General features: G+C 40.5%; 1 protein-coding gene across 1 annotated transcript in view; it reads left to right on the top strand.

Moving 5' to 3' along the window:
• Window positions 1-1,850: 1,850 nt before the first annotated feature.
• The window catches only part of ADGRA3 (adhesion G protein-coupled receptor A3), a 36,993-nt gene continuing 22,433 nt past the window's right edge, over window positions 1,851-16,410 (top strand). The window contains exons 1-7 of the mRNA XM_070948258.1: window positions 1,851-2,195; window positions 9,517-9,588; window positions 12,948-13,019; window positions 14,043-14,114; window positions 15,142-15,213; window positions 15,522-15,682; window positions 16,177-16,390. Coding sequence (XP_070804359.1) covers window positions 1,945-2,195; window positions 9,517-9,588; window positions 12,948-13,019; window positions 14,043-14,114; window positions 15,142-15,213; window positions 15,522-15,682; window positions 16,177-16,390 — 914 coding nt within the window. The 5' untranslated portion in view covers window positions 1,851-1,944. The remainder of the gene's footprint in view (window positions 2,196-9,516; window positions 9,589-12,947; window positions 13,020-14,042; window positions 14,115-15,141; window positions 15,214-15,521; window positions 15,683-16,176; window positions 16,391-16,410) is intronic.

Here is a 16,410-nt window from a genome sequence, read left to right as displayed (position 1 = left end):
ACTTTTCATTGGGATTAATGCAGCCATGCATGAAGCTTCTTCTGGAGCTGGTCCTTGCTTCCCAATTAAAGGCGCCGTCCCAGTTGCTATTCTAGGCTGGCAAGCCAGCTTCACAAGATTAGCACGCAGGAAATAAAATAGAACCCTTTAAAATACAGGTAGATCTCGACTTACAACAGTTCATTTAGCGACCGTTCAAAGTTACGACGGCACTGAGGAATTTGACTTGGGTTTTTCACGCTCCCAACCTTTGCAGCATCCCCACGAACATGTGATTTTGGACGCTTGGCAGCTGACTCATATTTATGACGGTCGCAGCGTCCCCAGGAGGGGGGGGAGGGTGTCACGTGATCCCCTTTGCCGATCTCCTCTCAAGCAAAGTCAATGGGGGGAAGCCAGAATTCACCGAACAAGGGCTGTAACTAACTTAGCAACTGCTGTGATTCGCTTAACAACGGTGGCAAGGAAGGTGGTAAAATGGGGTAAAACTCAAGTTAACAAATGTCTCTCGCTCCGCGATGGAAATTTTGGGCTCAATTGTGGTCGTAAGTCGAGGACTAATCTGTAAGTGGACTTCAGGCTCCCTTTCTCGTTCTATCAAAAAAGCATCAATGGGATGCAGAGAGTTAGCAGCAAGCAAGTCCTTGTCTCCTGTCTTCTAATTAAAATTAGAATAGGATAGAATAGGATAGGATAGAATTAGAATAGAATAGAATAGAATAGAATAGAATAGAATAGAATAGAATAGAATAGAATAGAATAGAATAGAATAGAATAGAATAGAAAATATGGAATGGAATGGAATAGAATTAGAATAGAATAGAATAAGGAATAGAATAGAATAGAATAGAATAGGGAATAGAATAGAATAGAATAGAATAGAATAGAATAGAATAGAATAGAATAGAATAGAAAATATGGAATGGAATTAGAATAGAATAGAATAAGGAATAGAATAGAATAAGGAATAGAATAGAATAGAATAGAATAGAATAGAGAATAGAATAGAATAAGGAATAGGATAGGATAGGATAGGATAGGATAGGATAGGACAGGATAGGATTAGAATAGAATAGAATAGAATAGAATAGAATAGAATAGAATAGAATGAAAGAAAATAGAACAGAATAGAATAGAATAGAAGGAATGAAAATAAAATAAAATAGAATAGAATGAAAGAAAATAGAATAGAATAGAATAGAATAGAAGGAATGAAAATAAAATAAAATAGAAGGAATGAAAATAAAATAGAATAGAATGAAAGAAAATAGAATAAGGAATAGAGTAGAAAAAGGATAGGGTAAGATAAGGAATAGAATAAGGAATAGAATAACAGAGTTGGAAGGGACCTTGGAGGTCTTCTAGTCCAACCCCCTGCTCAGGCAGGAGCCCCTTTAGGGCCTAAGCCATTTCAGACAGTCTCTTTTCTTAAAAAGCCCCCAGTGATGGATCATCTACAACTTCTGTCCCATGAGGGTCAGGAATTTCCTCCTTGGTTCCAGGCTGCGGCTTCTCCTGCCTTCTGGGGCTTTGGAGAAGAAGCTTTATTGGACGTTTCACGGGGGGGGGGGCAAAGGGGGGCTATCAGACGGAAGGGAGCTTCCATGCACGGACCGCCTTCTTTGCAAAGGTCCCACAAGTGGCTCCCAAACTTTTTTTTTTAAACACAGAACAAAAAAAAAAAAAAAAATGCAAGCCTGGAAGAATTGAAAGAGGAGCTTCGGGAAACCGGCCCGCGCATGCGCCAAGTGTGTGGGGAGGAAAATGGAGCGCGGCGCATGCGCCAACCCGGAAGGGAGGGGGCGGAGCGCGGCGCATGCGCGTCCCCTCAGCAAGCGGGCTGAGCGGAGAGGGCGGCTGGATGGCGGCGCTCCGGTGGCGGCGGAGGCGGCGTCGTCGTCGCTCGGGCTTCCCTTGAAAGCGGCGGCGGTGGTGGTGGTGGAGATGGCGGGCCCGGGCCGGACTGCTCCGCCGGGGCTGCTGCTTCTGCTGCTGGCGTTGGTGGAGAGCGGCGGGGGCGGCGGCCCGGGGCTGCCCGCCGGGTGCAAGCAGGACGGAGGTGGCGGAGGCGGGGGTCGCCCGCGGGGCAGCAAGGCCTCTCCGGCGGCCGGGGCCGGGGAGAAAGTGGTGTGCAGCAGCCTGGCCCTGCCCCACGTCCTGCCGCCCGGAGCCTTTCCCGAGAGGACCGTCAGCCTGTGAGTAGCCGCTCTGGGGGGGGGGAGGGGCGGCACGGGGGGCAATGCGCATGCGCCCACCGCCGGGGGTGTGTGGCGGCTCCCCCCCTTTGTCTTCGCGCTGGGGCCCCCTCCCTCGCGCCTCTCACGGGCCGTCCTCGACTTACGGCGGTCCGCTTAGTGACCGTTCGATGGCCTCTTGTGTCCCCCCCTTGACTCCCTTCTTAGAGGCGGTCCTCGGGTTACAACGGTCTGCTTAGGGACCGTTCAATGGGATGAAGCCCTTCCTTGGGCTGGGTGTCCACCTCCCTTGCCTCCCTTCCTATGGGACGTCCTTGACTTACGGCGGTCTGCTTAGTGACCATTCGATGGCCTGGTGTGTCGTCCCCCCACTTGACTCCCTTCTTAGAGGCGGTCCTCGAGTTACAACGGTTCGCTTAGTGACCATTCGATGGGATGCAGCCCTTACTTGGCCTGCTTCCCTCCCTTCCTAGAGGCGGTCCTCAAGTTACAACAGTCTTCTTAGTGACTGTTCGATTGGATGAAGCCCTTCCTTGGGCTGGGTCCCCCCTCCCTTGCCTCCCTTCCTACTGCCGTCCTTGACTTATGGCAGTCCACTTAGTGACTGTTCAATGGCCTATTGTGTCCCCCCCCCTTTGACTCCCTTCTTAGAGGCGGTCCTCAAATTACAACGGTCTGCTAGCAACCGATGGGATGAAGCCCTTCCTTGGGCTGGGTGTCCCCGCCCCCCTTCCTACAGGCCATCCTCGAGTTACAACAGTCTGCTTAGTGACCATTTAATGGGATGCAGCCCTTCCTTGGCCTGGGTCCCTCCCTTGACTCTCTTCTTAGAGGCGGTTCTTGATTTAACAGCAATCCGCTTAGTGACCATTCACTAGGATGTGGCCCTTCCTTGGGCTGGGAGCCCCCTGGACTGCCTTATAGTTTTTTTCAGAGCCATGTAAAACTTGGAACAGTCCCTAAGTGAACTGTTGTTCGACAGTCCTCGACTTATAACAGTTCTCTGAGTGACCGAAGTTACAAGGGCACTTGAAAAAATGACGTAAGACCGTTTTTCACACTTAACGACCATTGCAGCTTCTAGCCGTCAAAGTCAGTGCGGGGGAAGCCAGATTCACTTAACAACCGGGTTACTAACTGAACAACTGTGGTGATCCACTAAACGACTGGGGCAAGAAAAGTCGTAAAATGGAGCGAAACTCGCTTAATAACAGAAATTTTTGGCCTTAACCGTGGCCATCAACCTCAGTAAGTAGATTAAGATCTAAGGTGTTAAAAAATGACAAATGAAGGAAAATCACTTTAATAATAGCAAAAGAGCTTTTCCATTGAAATCTACTATTTTTCCATTGAAAGAAGATCTCCATATTCTAGGTAGTCCTTGACTTACAACCACAATTGAGCAAAACCTCTGTTGCCAAATGAGTTTTGCTTCGTTTATAACCTTTCTTGCCACGGTTGCTAAGTGAATCATTGCATTTGTTACGTTAGGAACACGGTTGTTAAGTGAATCTGGCTTCCCCGTTCACTTTGCTTGTCAGAAGGTCTCAAAAGTCGGCTCGCTTGACCCCGGGACACTGTGACCATCATGAATATGAGTCAGTTTCCAAGTGTCCCAAATTTTGATCATCTGACCATGGGGATGGTGCAAAGGTTGTTAACTGTGAAAAACGGTCGTAAGTCCGTTTTTAAAGTGCCATTGTAACTTCAGACGGTCACTAAATGAACCATTGTAAGTAAGGACTTCCTGTAGTAGTATTTTGGATTCATTCCTTTGCTTGATGCCCAACTTGACCCTTTGCAAAAAATAAAAAAGATGATGCCAAATAATGGCATATTTCTAGTTAGGGTTGCAAGCTGCTGAAATTAGAAGTCCACCACTCGTAGGCAAATTCAATAACACAAAGTTTATGTTTGTTTTTTAAAGCAGGAGATGACATTGAATCAGACTTGTATTAGGGATATGGAATTTTAGCTTGACATTTTTAAAAATTAGAAGAAATAATTTAGCAATTGACTTTATGGCTCATTCTAATACTTTAAAACTACCTGAGTAAAAATCTTTTAGGAAAAAAAAAAAGCAATACATGATTATTTTTCCCCTCCACTTCTGAACCATATAGATTTTATCAGTTGTGGTTATTCAGTGGGCTGATATAATTGTGGAAACAGGTAAGCTAGAATTTGCACAATACTTAAAATTCCCAGGGCAAAGGTCAGATTCACCAAACTGTCCCAATAACTCTGCAGCAAGGTTCACAGTTCCAGTTTCCAGATTCTGCAGCTCTGGGAGTTGCAGCAATTGTTCAGGGTACGTGTGAAACAGTACAAGTACTAGTATTTATACTAGCAAAATGGCTCTGTTAACTTTTGAAGGGCTAGCGCCTTGCTAAGTTTGTAGTACAGTTTTTATTTAAAAACTTTGATTAGGGAGGTAAAAACTGTTGCAAGCAGTCTGAGCTTTGCAAATGTTGTGTCCTCTAAAAGATTGCACAGCTGCAAGCAAGATTCCCCTTGTCTCCTAGTGCTTAAAAGCATGGAGAACCGTTGCCCGGTGTTTTCCTTGCAAGCAGCAGCAGGGCCATCTCTTCTTATCCAGAGAAGTTCCAAGAAACGGATCAATTCGCCGATTCTGTGGTCTTTGCTGTGGGTCCCACTTTCGTGGAGACGTCTTCAGTTTGTCACACCAGCCCCAGAAGGATTGTGAACTTAGGTGGTTCCTCAGGATGAAATGAACACCTTCAGGGACACAGCCGTGTTGTTTTCTCAGCAACTGTGTGTAGCCTAGCCCGCCATTGCCATTTTGTGAGATTTTTATTTTCCAGTTTGGCCTTTTGATTCCTTGGTGGTTTCCATCCAACCAGGTTCTACCCCAGTCAGCTTCATTGGTTTACCTTGATCAGCTAAACGCTGCCACTTCCTCTCTAAACTGCTTTCTTATCTTTGGGGCTGATGCCCTTTCCTATTGGGGTAAGAGCTGCATTTTCCTGTTATTCTCCTGAACCTGCTTCTTTTCTTCTTGGTAATTAAAACTTTAGAGCAGGCGTGTCCGATCTGCGTCCCTGGGCAGCTAGTAATGCGGCCCCACAAGGTGTAACAAAAGGACTCAGTAGGCAAACAAAGACGCCAAACCCAGTCTGAGCAACCGGCTAGGCAATAAGCCAACCATATTATATATTTTGTATGCAGCCCAACACAATACTTCTTCAAACAATGCGACCCAGGCAAGGCAAAAGGTTGGACACCCGTGCTTTAAAGTGAGTCAGCTTTAGTTACGCAAAAACGTGTGTGTGTATATGCACAAGGAGCGTAGTTCCAGTTATCAGTGTTTTATAGGCAGCGAGGAAATAGTTGGGCTTCCCCCCCCCCCCGTTTTATCTGCTTTACCTTTGAGATTCATATGTAGGTGGCTGTATTGTAGCCATTGCATCTGTGCCACAGATCCTAAACCACAGTACTTCTGGTGCAGTTTTAAATGGCTGTTTTTAACCTTTAAAGCCCTTAGCATCAGGTTATTGTCAGGACCATTTTTTCCCTCTCAGAATTGGCGCAACCAACTCGGTCAGGCTGGGAAAAACTGCTGGTGGTTTTCCATTTTAAGGAGAGGAAGGGAACCGGTGGTGCCAAGTGGCAGCACCAACTTTCGGATTTGGCCTCCCAGTGAAAATCGGATGTGATCCCAGTTTGTTTCCCAGGAAAAATAGAAAATGCAGCAAAATGACATGCACTGTGGAGATTATGGCTGCTGGACTACGGTGCTAGGGTGGAGGTTTTGGCTATGTTTTGATCGTATTATATCATTTTTGTTTTGGGAACCATCAAGCATCCTCTGGGATTGCAGCACAATATAAATATAAATAAACAATGATTGTAATATGGATTCTTCATATTGGCATAGTTTGTTTGGCCCAGAAGCAATTTTCAAATAAAACTTACCTTTTGTTTCTGCTGTATACCACTTACATTCTACTGTACCATTGTTCAGATCCTTATCAATAATTCTATTCCTTTGTTCTAATATCCCATTGTGGTTTTTTAAAAAAAACTTTAGTGCCATGTAGACATTCTCTTGCTCTACTAAAATGTTAAACTATTCAAAAAGACTACTATCAGAATTGAGAAATAATTAAATTAGTTATGAATGCATAAATCTTTGTAAAACATTAAGATTAAACATTAATCTTAATATTTAAGAATTTTAAAAAAGTAAGTCTTACAGAAATTGGTGAAGGAGAAATTTTAGTTGCCCGTTCTTTTCCATTGTTGTTAGCAAGTAATAAAACCCGTCATATTCGCATTTGACTTTTAAAACATTACTTTTCAATGTAACCTTTACCTAATTTCCCATAAGGCTGAAAAAGTTTGAAGCCGTTCTGTGCAAGGGCAGTTTATCTGCCTTACCAAAAGAAGGAAGGGAGGTGGATCCAATACTGTGGAGAACAAGAAAAGAAGGCATCGTTTGTATAGACTTGGCTTTATGATCGCATTGTGGTAGTCTTGGAAATCATAACCTGCCAGTTAATTTATATTAAATTTGGGCACTTGTAATTGCCCAAGTTAACATAGTTTAGTGCCGTCAACCCTTAGACCTTGGTCTAACTCCCAAGGAAAAATTTACTGACTTTTGTCCAAAGATGCCCAGTAATAGAAGGGTGATAGATTAGATAAGATGTCAGGGAAATAGGGGAGAAATTGCTGGGAGACAAAGGACCCCCTCCCCCCCCAAATACACACACACTGAAAAGGTGACCGACCGATTTTCAAACTTCCAGCAGCCACACCTTTGCAATCCCATTTTGCCCAGTTGACAACTCACTTTTCCAACACTTGACTGTTATTTGTGACAGTTTTCGTTCGACAGTTTCCAGCATTTACTTCGGGTATCCGGCAAACAAAAAAACCTCCCATTGGAGAAAAGTGACTTACTTAATGACCAGCTTAACAATGGCCGCAAAATATATCTGGTCACATGGTGCCTTGACTTACGACTGCAATTCTGGGCTCAGTTATGGTTGCATGTCAAGGACTATCCAGATAGAACTGAAATATGGAGTTCCCTTTTTTTTTTTTACAGGCAGTTCTCGACTTGCGATCAGAACTGAGCCCAAAATTTTATGTTGCTAAGTTTTTTTTTTTTGTTTTTTTTTTAATTTGATTTATATGCCGCCCTTCTCCGGAGACTCAGGGCGGCTTACAATGCTTTAAGCAATAGCCTTCATTCTTTTGTATATTTTATACAAAGTCAGCTTATTGCCCCCACAAACTGGGTCCTCATTTCACCTACCTTAGAAAGGATGGAAGGCTGAGTCAACCTTGAGCCTTGGAGAGATTCGAACCAGCAGAAATTGCAGGCAGCTGTGTTAATAACAGGGTGCACTAAACCCTTGTACTATCAAGGCTCTTAAGTGAGACAGTTAAGTGAGTTTTGCCCCATTTTCCGACCTTCCTTGCCACAATTGCTAAGCGAATCACTGCAGTTGTTCAAGGAGGACCACCGTTGTTAAGTGAATCTGGCTTTTCCATTGACTTTGCTTGTCAGAAGGTCGCAAAAGGGGATCACGTGACCCTGGGACACTGCGACTGTCATAAATACGAGGCAGTTGCCAAGCATCTGAATTTGGATCATGTGACCATGGGGATGCTGCAACGGTTGTAAGTGTGAGAAACAGTCATAAGTTATTTTTTTCAGGGACCTTGTAACGTGGAACTGTCACTAAGCGATTGGTTTTAAGTCGAGGGTGACCTATGCTTCAGATCTGGTGTGCTAACGCTTTTGAAACGGGGAATGGGCAAGTTCTCATGCATCTCTTTAAAATGCCATTATTATTTCCCCCTCGTTTTCTTTATGTTGACAAGTAGCCATTGATAGCATCCGCAGTGAGGGAGTCTTTCAAACATGATTTCCAAGTGGGGGTGAGACCTGCAGAATAAAAAAGGAAACCTTTTAAAAATAGCTATTACCTTTCTATTCCAAGGATTTTCCACTGGAGCCCTGGATACAACATAACAACTAGTACTTACAAACATACTGCTGTATAGTTTTAGTATAAACCAGTTGTTAAGTGCAAAGAAAAAAAGTGGGTTTGGAAATTGATTTTATTTTAAACACAATCTCTTCCAAGAGTATGACTTTCCCCTCCTCTCTTCTTCCCTTTTCCTTAGCTATTGTGTAGTTTGAAAGGATGGTAGGGTAACAGTTCCAAGCGAAATAGGCAGAACCTAGCCACAAGTAATGTTTAAACAGAAATAAGATTGTATGTGGACATATTCAGATTTTGAATTTAAACTGTAAACATTGGCGAATTGCATTTAAAATTAGAGCTGTAGAGATCTGTGAAGTTTTTTTCATTATGTTTCTTTCACAGTTTTTGCTGGAATTCTTCCCAGAAAAATATTTGGTTTAGAAAGCTTTCCATGTGGCCACTGTTTTCTTTGAGAAAGTTCTCTGCTTGTACATGTGGCTGTGTATTTTCTTAGGAAACCCTTCTCTGCAATGGTGTGATATATATCCTCAACTGTTATTAATAGTGGCTGCTGTTCAGAAAAGCTTTTTTGAAATTTATAGTAGTACAGTTTCTTCCTTCTTGCTCCTCATTCATAGCACCAACTTTACATGGAGTTTCTCTTAAGGAAAACGATGTCTGGATTACTTCAGATGTATTGATTTTTTAAATATGTATTTAAACGCTTTTATGAAAATAATCTTTGGTTCTAAATTTTTTTTTTTTATTTGATTTATATGCCGCCCTTCTCCGGAGACTCAGGGCGGCTTACAGTGCGTTAGTTAGCTTGCATGTAACTATAAAAGGTGTAAAATAATAAAATGAAGTTTTTTATCTGTAAGCTTGTGTTTATTCTTCTAAAAGCAATCTCTGCTATATACAGCTGTTCAAGCAGTTTTAGTAATGCCTGTTGAAAAAAGTACTTTTCTATCGTTTGCTTAACTTTAAGGAAAACTCTTTTTTTAAAAAAAGTGATTTTACTCTTCTCCTAAGTTGAAGTCTGTCCAAACCACTTCTACCCTTCCTCCTTTCATATTGCATGTGTGTGATTGAAAGGGGCAAAGAAAGTGAAAAAAAAAAAAACTTCCCTTCTGTCTTTTTTACATTTAAGAATTTAGTAGGAGTCTTGGTGGGCTAAAAGGCCATGGTTAATCATATCATATGCACCTAATAAATTACATAATTACTTTTATATTAACTCACCTATTGAGTGTACGAGATTTAAGACTGGGAGAAAGAATAAAACCAAATGCCTTTGCAAACTACTAGAATACTGTTAAAGGACTTTTCTTATAATGGATTTTCTTTTTGCATTGCAGAATTCTGAGCAACAATAAGATATCTGGCTTGAAGAATGGTTCCTTTGCTGGACTAAGCCTTCTGGAACGATTGTAAGTTTTTACAATTACATGGCTTAGTATTCTTAAAGTTAAAATCCTCCTGCCTTTAAATACATTTAATTAAACTTGTTCAAACAAAATATTCCAGCCAAAGTACTTAAATAACTAGGGTTCCTACAAGGCATATTTTATAGCATGCAATTAATTGCTTCAGAAGGTGTTGCCCCCCCCCCCCAAAAAAAAATGGTTTGGGTGACTATTTCCAAAGATGGTCCTTAAAGCATGTTATCCAATGCATGTGTAGTTATAAACAAACCATATACATCTACAGCAGTAAGAGAAAAATTGTGAACCCTTTAGAACTATCTGCTGTCTTATGATCTACCATTTGATCTAAGTCCTTTTCCTAAGCAAACAGATTTTGGTTAAACAGCAGAACCAAAAAATGTGTTCTGCCAGGTTGATGGAAACAAATAATGCTCCAATTAATGCTCCAATTCCTCTGTGGGAAAGGGATGGTTGATCTAGCCAGACAGATAGTGAAGAAAGTGCAGCTTGCAATATGCAATTTGTAAATTTGGAAAGTTGCAAGACAACTCTTACATCATCCGATGTGAGTGTTCATGAGACGCCTTTCAGGAGAACAACAAACAAAACTGGTATAAATGGAAGCCACTGCTCAGGCAACCAGTGGCTTCCATAGCGCACATTTCCACTCTTCTCGTTTTTGCAAAAGGCTACCTGGTTATTGGAACAGTGTTCTGTGGACAGTGGAAGTGGAAATGGAACTTTCTGGCATTAATAGGAAACATTGTTTGCAGAAATCAAAACTCTTAGATAACAAGGAGAGGAATTGGGCAGCTGCTTTGCCGCCTTTGGGCCTGGATGGACTGGAGTGCCAGAAATGGTGTAGCGGATTCTGGATTGTTTCACCAAGTTTCCCTGGGATTTTCTAATAAAAGGCTAGCTTTATGACTGGAACCGTGAATCAATTAAATTTCTAGGTGGAATCGTTTGGCCAAATTCTTTAAGTCAGACGTGGGTTCCTTATCTGCAGTAATGCTTTGGCAAGCAGTGGTGAAATTCAGCACATTAATACGGTGGAATGTTGTGAATAAAGCACTGTATTAGCCTAAGTAATTATCCATCAGTTATAATGACTTTCTCTAATAACATTTATGATCCTTGAATGCTGTTTTTTCCTGCTTATTCAACAAGTCATAAATGCTATAAATGTTTCTATTCTTTCTGCTTTTAAGAGAAATGCCAACTTTGACTTGTTTTTTTTTCATTTTAAGTTCCTAGCAATTAAACCACATAAGTAATCATTAAAATAATAGGCGGAAGCAAAGTATTAATGTAATTAAAGACTGCATGTGTTTTAAGGAAAGGAAACAGAATGCATATTTTATTTTATTTTTTATTTTATTTTTTCTGTATGCTGAACATTTAGTGTATTTTTTCCTGGCTGAATGAAGGGTCTACAGCCTTTTGGCTGTTACACATTATAGTGATTTTTGCCATTCAGTTTTCTCCCTAAAGTTGTTCTGGGTTATAGCTAATAGCTATACTTGTACCTTTGTACGTATCTTACTTTGTGCCTACCTACCAAATTTTCTTTATTCAGTAGTTCAGCAGTTTTATGTCACATAGCTTTATACTGCATTATATGATTCGGTCAGCTTGACAGTTGCACTCATTTGTGACAGCTATTCAGAGAGTAAAATCCAAGGGAGATCTTTTTGCATGCAAGATATATTCACTGCCAAGAGCGATATCCCTATCTTTGAAAGCTTGTGGTAAGGATTCAATCATTTCCTAATTTGCTTGAGCTCAAATACAACATTTTTTTCATCAGAATTGTAAGAACATGTACCAGTAAATAACTTACTTCTGATTTGCGAGCCAGATAAGAGGCAAATTTTAACATAGGTTAAGGTTAGCTGCTTAAAGCTGTGGTTGGTGAATATCAGTGTGGCCTCTTGCAAATGTTAGTTATCCTGATTATCCCCTTATTTTTTTTTTATTTTTTTTTTTAATTTGATTTATATGCCGCCCTTCTCCGGAGACTCAGGGCGGCTTACAATGCTTTAAGCAATATACCTAGCAACTCTGCATATTGACAGCTTTCCATTAATTAGTCGACTGAATGCATGCTGTTTGGCTTCATAGTTTGCCCAAGTGAGAATTGATTGTAATCTATTTCAGGAACTGAATTAATTAATGCAAGTCTTTAGTGATGTAGTGGTGTGTTTTTATGGAATTTTAGGTGCAGTTCTATTGTATAATTAATTCAGATAATTGTTTGATAATCTAGAGGGATTAGCATCTAATCTCACTATAGGACCACTTTGTGATTAAAAAGGTAACTTTGAACAGAGATCCACAACTCTTTCCCACTCCCGTCTCACATGCAGGAGGTCCAGAGAAGCTTTTTTTCTTTCAGGGGTTCAGGTCCACCGGCAGAGGGGTTTGGGAATGCTGCCAAGGACGCACTTCGGTTAACAACACAGTTGTCTCTGTGCTGTTTCTTCGCAGCAATTTGGAGCTCAGGTTCCTTCCAATCAAGGTTTCCCATAACAATTTCAAACTCGATAGCTAAGCCTTGCTCACGATCCTATCCAGAAGGTTGGTCACTGGAGGAAAAGATAAGAGGGAACTGCAAGAGATCCTAAAGCATTTGTAGTCACGGTTCAGGAAAGAACCTTGTGATTGCCCCGATCCTATACCTGAAAGGGTACCCCTGTGATGTTTTAAAATTTGGTTTTGAATGAGCTAATCACAACATCGTAATTATGCAATTTCTCCGTTTTTCTGACGTCAGTCAAATAGGACTCTGTTGAGATTCGAGGAGAAAAGGGATGGCCAGATAGATTCATATGGGTTAGGAGATCACTCAGCATTTGCACTGAAGTAATTGATTGTGTGTGTATTCTATAGGTCCTTTTGAACTATATAATTTTTTCAAGATAAGAACAAAAAAGAATTATTCTGTATTTGAGGTTTAAATGTTGCATTCAGCCTTTTACTCATGGGCTGTGCCTTTGTCCCCTGATATTCTTACCCTGTCACTTTTATGCTTCCTTTTTAGCTAAGAAGATCAATGAAGCCCTGGACTGTCAGAATCCCCCTTCATGTGGGAAGTTTCTCTGTAAAGAGGAATTGTACTTTTTTTTAATTTAATCTGGATGCATCTTTTAGAGACATCTTAATTATAAACGTGATAGAGCAGGTGCCAATGAGTAACCTAGATAAAAAGGTGTTCTATTATTTAGACTTTCTATAGACATATAAAGTCCCTACTGATTTTGTGGGGAAACAGTCACAAGGTTACAATATTTCTGCTATAATATTCTTGCTAATTTCTGCAAAGTTATAACTATTCTGCGTTGCCTTTTTTCTTGAAACAGGGATCTCAAGAACAATCTCATTAGTGTGATAGATCCAGGGGCTTTTCTAGGACTTACATCCCTGAAAAGATTGTAAGTATTGACCTTATTATAACTTGGATCTAAATGAAATGTTGCAGTAGAAAGGTTGGGGTAGCTGTAATCCACAAGCACAACTTGTAATGTCTAGTTAGCTTCACTTAAACGGAAACCATTTTCTGTTTTAGAATATTGTGTCTAATCTTCATTCAACTCCACACTCGCCAATCCACATTCCTGAAATGTATAGACCAGATTTCTCTTCCACAAGATACTTTATAGATTTATTTTTATTTTTAATCTTTGCATATAGTGCCCACAGCAGTGGGAATTTTTTTTTTACATGCCACTATTCAACTACCACTTTGCTGTTTGTTGTTGGAAACATGGTAAAGCCCGATTGTGTAGGTTAAAAATGAATTTTGAATTCTTTTCTAGTTTTTGTGTGTATGTTTTTTTTTTAAAAAAAAACTCAGGTATTCCCTGAAATCTGAACATTTTCCTGATGGCTCCCCCAGGGTAAATGGGTTTAGAAAAGCTGAAATTGACACATTTTTAAGACACGTTTCAACTCTGTATATACTTAATGGAGAATAAACTCGGCCGGCACATAGGATTTCCTGTAAAAAAGATCTTTTCAATGTCAGTATATTCACTGGAGTTTCCCACTTAAGTAGAATTAGTCTGAGAATGTTCCTTGCGTTGATACTTTACTTCTGGTGGCTGAATTGCCTTATGGACCTGCACGATCCTAACTTTCTTTAGTGTGTTGTCTAAAGCTCTGCCGGAGGGGCATCTTGTTTTAGTTCTCCAGTGTTTGTAATTACCAACAACCTCCTGCCCTAGAACTCATGTTACAGTGCAGAGAGGATGGTGGGAAAGGGGTGAGAAGAGCAGGAAATGAGGTCACAGAAAGCTGAGTTTACTGAATCTCGGCTGATTAACTGATCTATTGCTCAAGGGGGCGGGGGGGTTGGACTAGAAGACCTCCGAGGTCCCTTCCAACCCTCTACGTTCTAGGATAATTTTGATTAATTGATAATTTTTGATAAAGTTATCTTTTCCCTCTTTTAACAGAGATTTAACAAATAACCAGATAGGATGCCTGAATGCAGACATTTTTAAAGGATTGACAAACCTCATTAGACTGTAAGTGTTATTTTTGATGTATTTGTTTTAAAAAAACCTAAATGCTTAAAGCAAAATGTTCGTTAAATAAAAAAAGGGTGTGTATGTTACTAAATTAACAGCTGCAGTGACTGTCACTTAACATCTGTGGCAAGAAAAGTTGGAAAATGGGACGACTCAATTAACATCTGTCTCACTTAGCAACATAAATTTGTGGCTCAATTGTGGTTGTAAGTGGAGGACTACCTGTATTGTAGTAGGAATCTTTTATTCCTTTTTTTTTTTTTTTAATTAACTACCAAATTCTTCATACTCTGCATCTGGCGGCTCTTTCTAAACACCTTGTTATCCGCATTTCAGTTCTTGCTCTCCCTTCCCCTGTATTTTCTATGAATTGGTACTTTATGTTTGTATGCTGTTTTTTAAGCTGCTATTTAATCAAGCACTGAGTGATGTGTTCAGACATGCTGAGCTGCTGAATTGACACAACCTGATTACAGCTGTAGCACAAAATATGTAATCGAACTAACTTGGTAGGGACTGTGGAATGTATATAAAGCTATCTTACGTGACTTTCTGTGCAGTCAAAATTTGTAACAACATTCCATCACTTCTGCTTTAAAATATACAGTGGGAAGCAGAAAATAAACACACGCTTTCGGTTTTTATTTAATCTGTGCAGCATTTCTGGTGCTACAAGGCCGCCTGATACGCTTAGGGCTCTACAGGTTTTCCATAACAAAGACTAGAGTTTGGAAGTAGAACATATCAATTCAGAGTGCTTAACGACCCCCAAACACCACCATATAGATGGGCACTAATGAGCTTTGGGAGTCCCAAAATTTTCAAAATTACTAAAAAAAAAAATCCTTCAGAGCCCAGACAGGACTGATTATAAGCCCCATATATTCTTGGCCCCTGAAGGGAGAGAAATCAACATGAAATTCTGAAACGTACCTAAGAGGTGATGTGACTGGAAGAGTCTGGGTTGCAGCATTGCTGGTCCATGTGAAGATTTCTAAAATGTTTGTGTTTCTACATTTCCTAGAAATCTGTCAGGAAATTTATTTTCTTTGCTTGCCCAAGGAACCTTCGATCATCTAACTTCACTAAAAGCTCTGTAAGTACAAATGGATGAAGTCATTTGCTGGATGTAATCTAATTTTTCAGTAGATTTTGCAATCTCTTTGTTTACTAGGTTTCTTCATGATCCCAAGATTCTTAGATTAAGAGTGTAAACATGTATCATTTCATATTATTTTTAATTGTCATAACTTTATACTTAAATGCAATAAACCCTTTTTTTAAAGCTTGTTAAAATTTAAAACTTAGTTTACGGTGAAGCTACAGCTCGATCCTGGGTGTTTTAATGACTAAATTTCAATTATTTTAAGATTAATTATATTGCTTCTTTTTTAATTGTTTCAGCGAATTCCAGACAGATTATCTGCTTTGTGATTGTAATATGCTATGGATGCAGCAGTGGCTACAAGAAAGAAATATCACCGTTCGTGACACCAGATGTGCCTACCCAAAATCCCTACAAGCTCAACCAATTCTGAGCATAAAGCAAGGGCAGCTGACATGTGGTAAGAATGCTGCAGCACAGCGACCCTCCGTTTAAAATGAACGTTCCACGTTTCTCCTCAGCATAAAAACCTCCCTCTTCTAATTTTCTTAACCATTTGATATGTGGTCATTGGTTTTTATGATGCTGCTCAGCCATCAGTGGATTTAAAAAAAAAGAAAAGCTGATTTTGAAGAAGTAAATATTCTTCAAAAAGTAAATATTTTCTGTTGCCAAATCCTGTGGGCCTAAATTCTCTTTTAACAAAGCAATAGTAAAACATGTTTATTTTTTAAAAAATTCTTGATAGGCTGTTTTTGTTTAACTAAAACCCAGTGATTCACAGCTGTGGCGAGAAAGGTTATAAAATGGGGCAAAACTCACTTTAAAAAATGTTTTACTTAGCAACATACATTTTCGGCTCAATTGTGGTCGTAAATTGAGGATTACCTGTATTTTTTGTATGTTGTAAAGCTAAAAAAAATTGTCTCTCCTCTCCCCCCCCTCGGAAAACAGACCCTCCTCTGGAGCTGCCTTCTTTCTCCCTGAGCCCGTCTCATCGGCAGGTGGTCTTTGAAGGGGACAGCCTGCCTTTCCAGTGCATGGTTTCCTACATCGATCAAGATATGCAGGTCCTTTGGTACCAGGACGGGAAGATCGTTGAAACGGATGAGTCCCAGGGGATTTTTGTGGAGAAGAACATGGTTCATAACTGCTCTGTAATTGCAAGGTGAGAGGGAGAACCAGGCT

This window comes from Pituophis catenifer, unplaced genomic scaffold, assembly GCF_029215685.1.
Source record: "Pituophis catenifer annectens isolate HBS135680 unplaced genomic scaffold, rPitCat1.0.hap2 SCAF_8, whole genome shotgun sequence".
In the NCBI taxonomy this organism is placed as follows: Eukaryota; Metazoa; Chordata; class Lepidosauria; order Squamata; family Colubridae; genus Pituophis; species Pituophis catenifer.
This window is presented reverse-complemented; position numbering and strand designations above follow the sequence as displayed.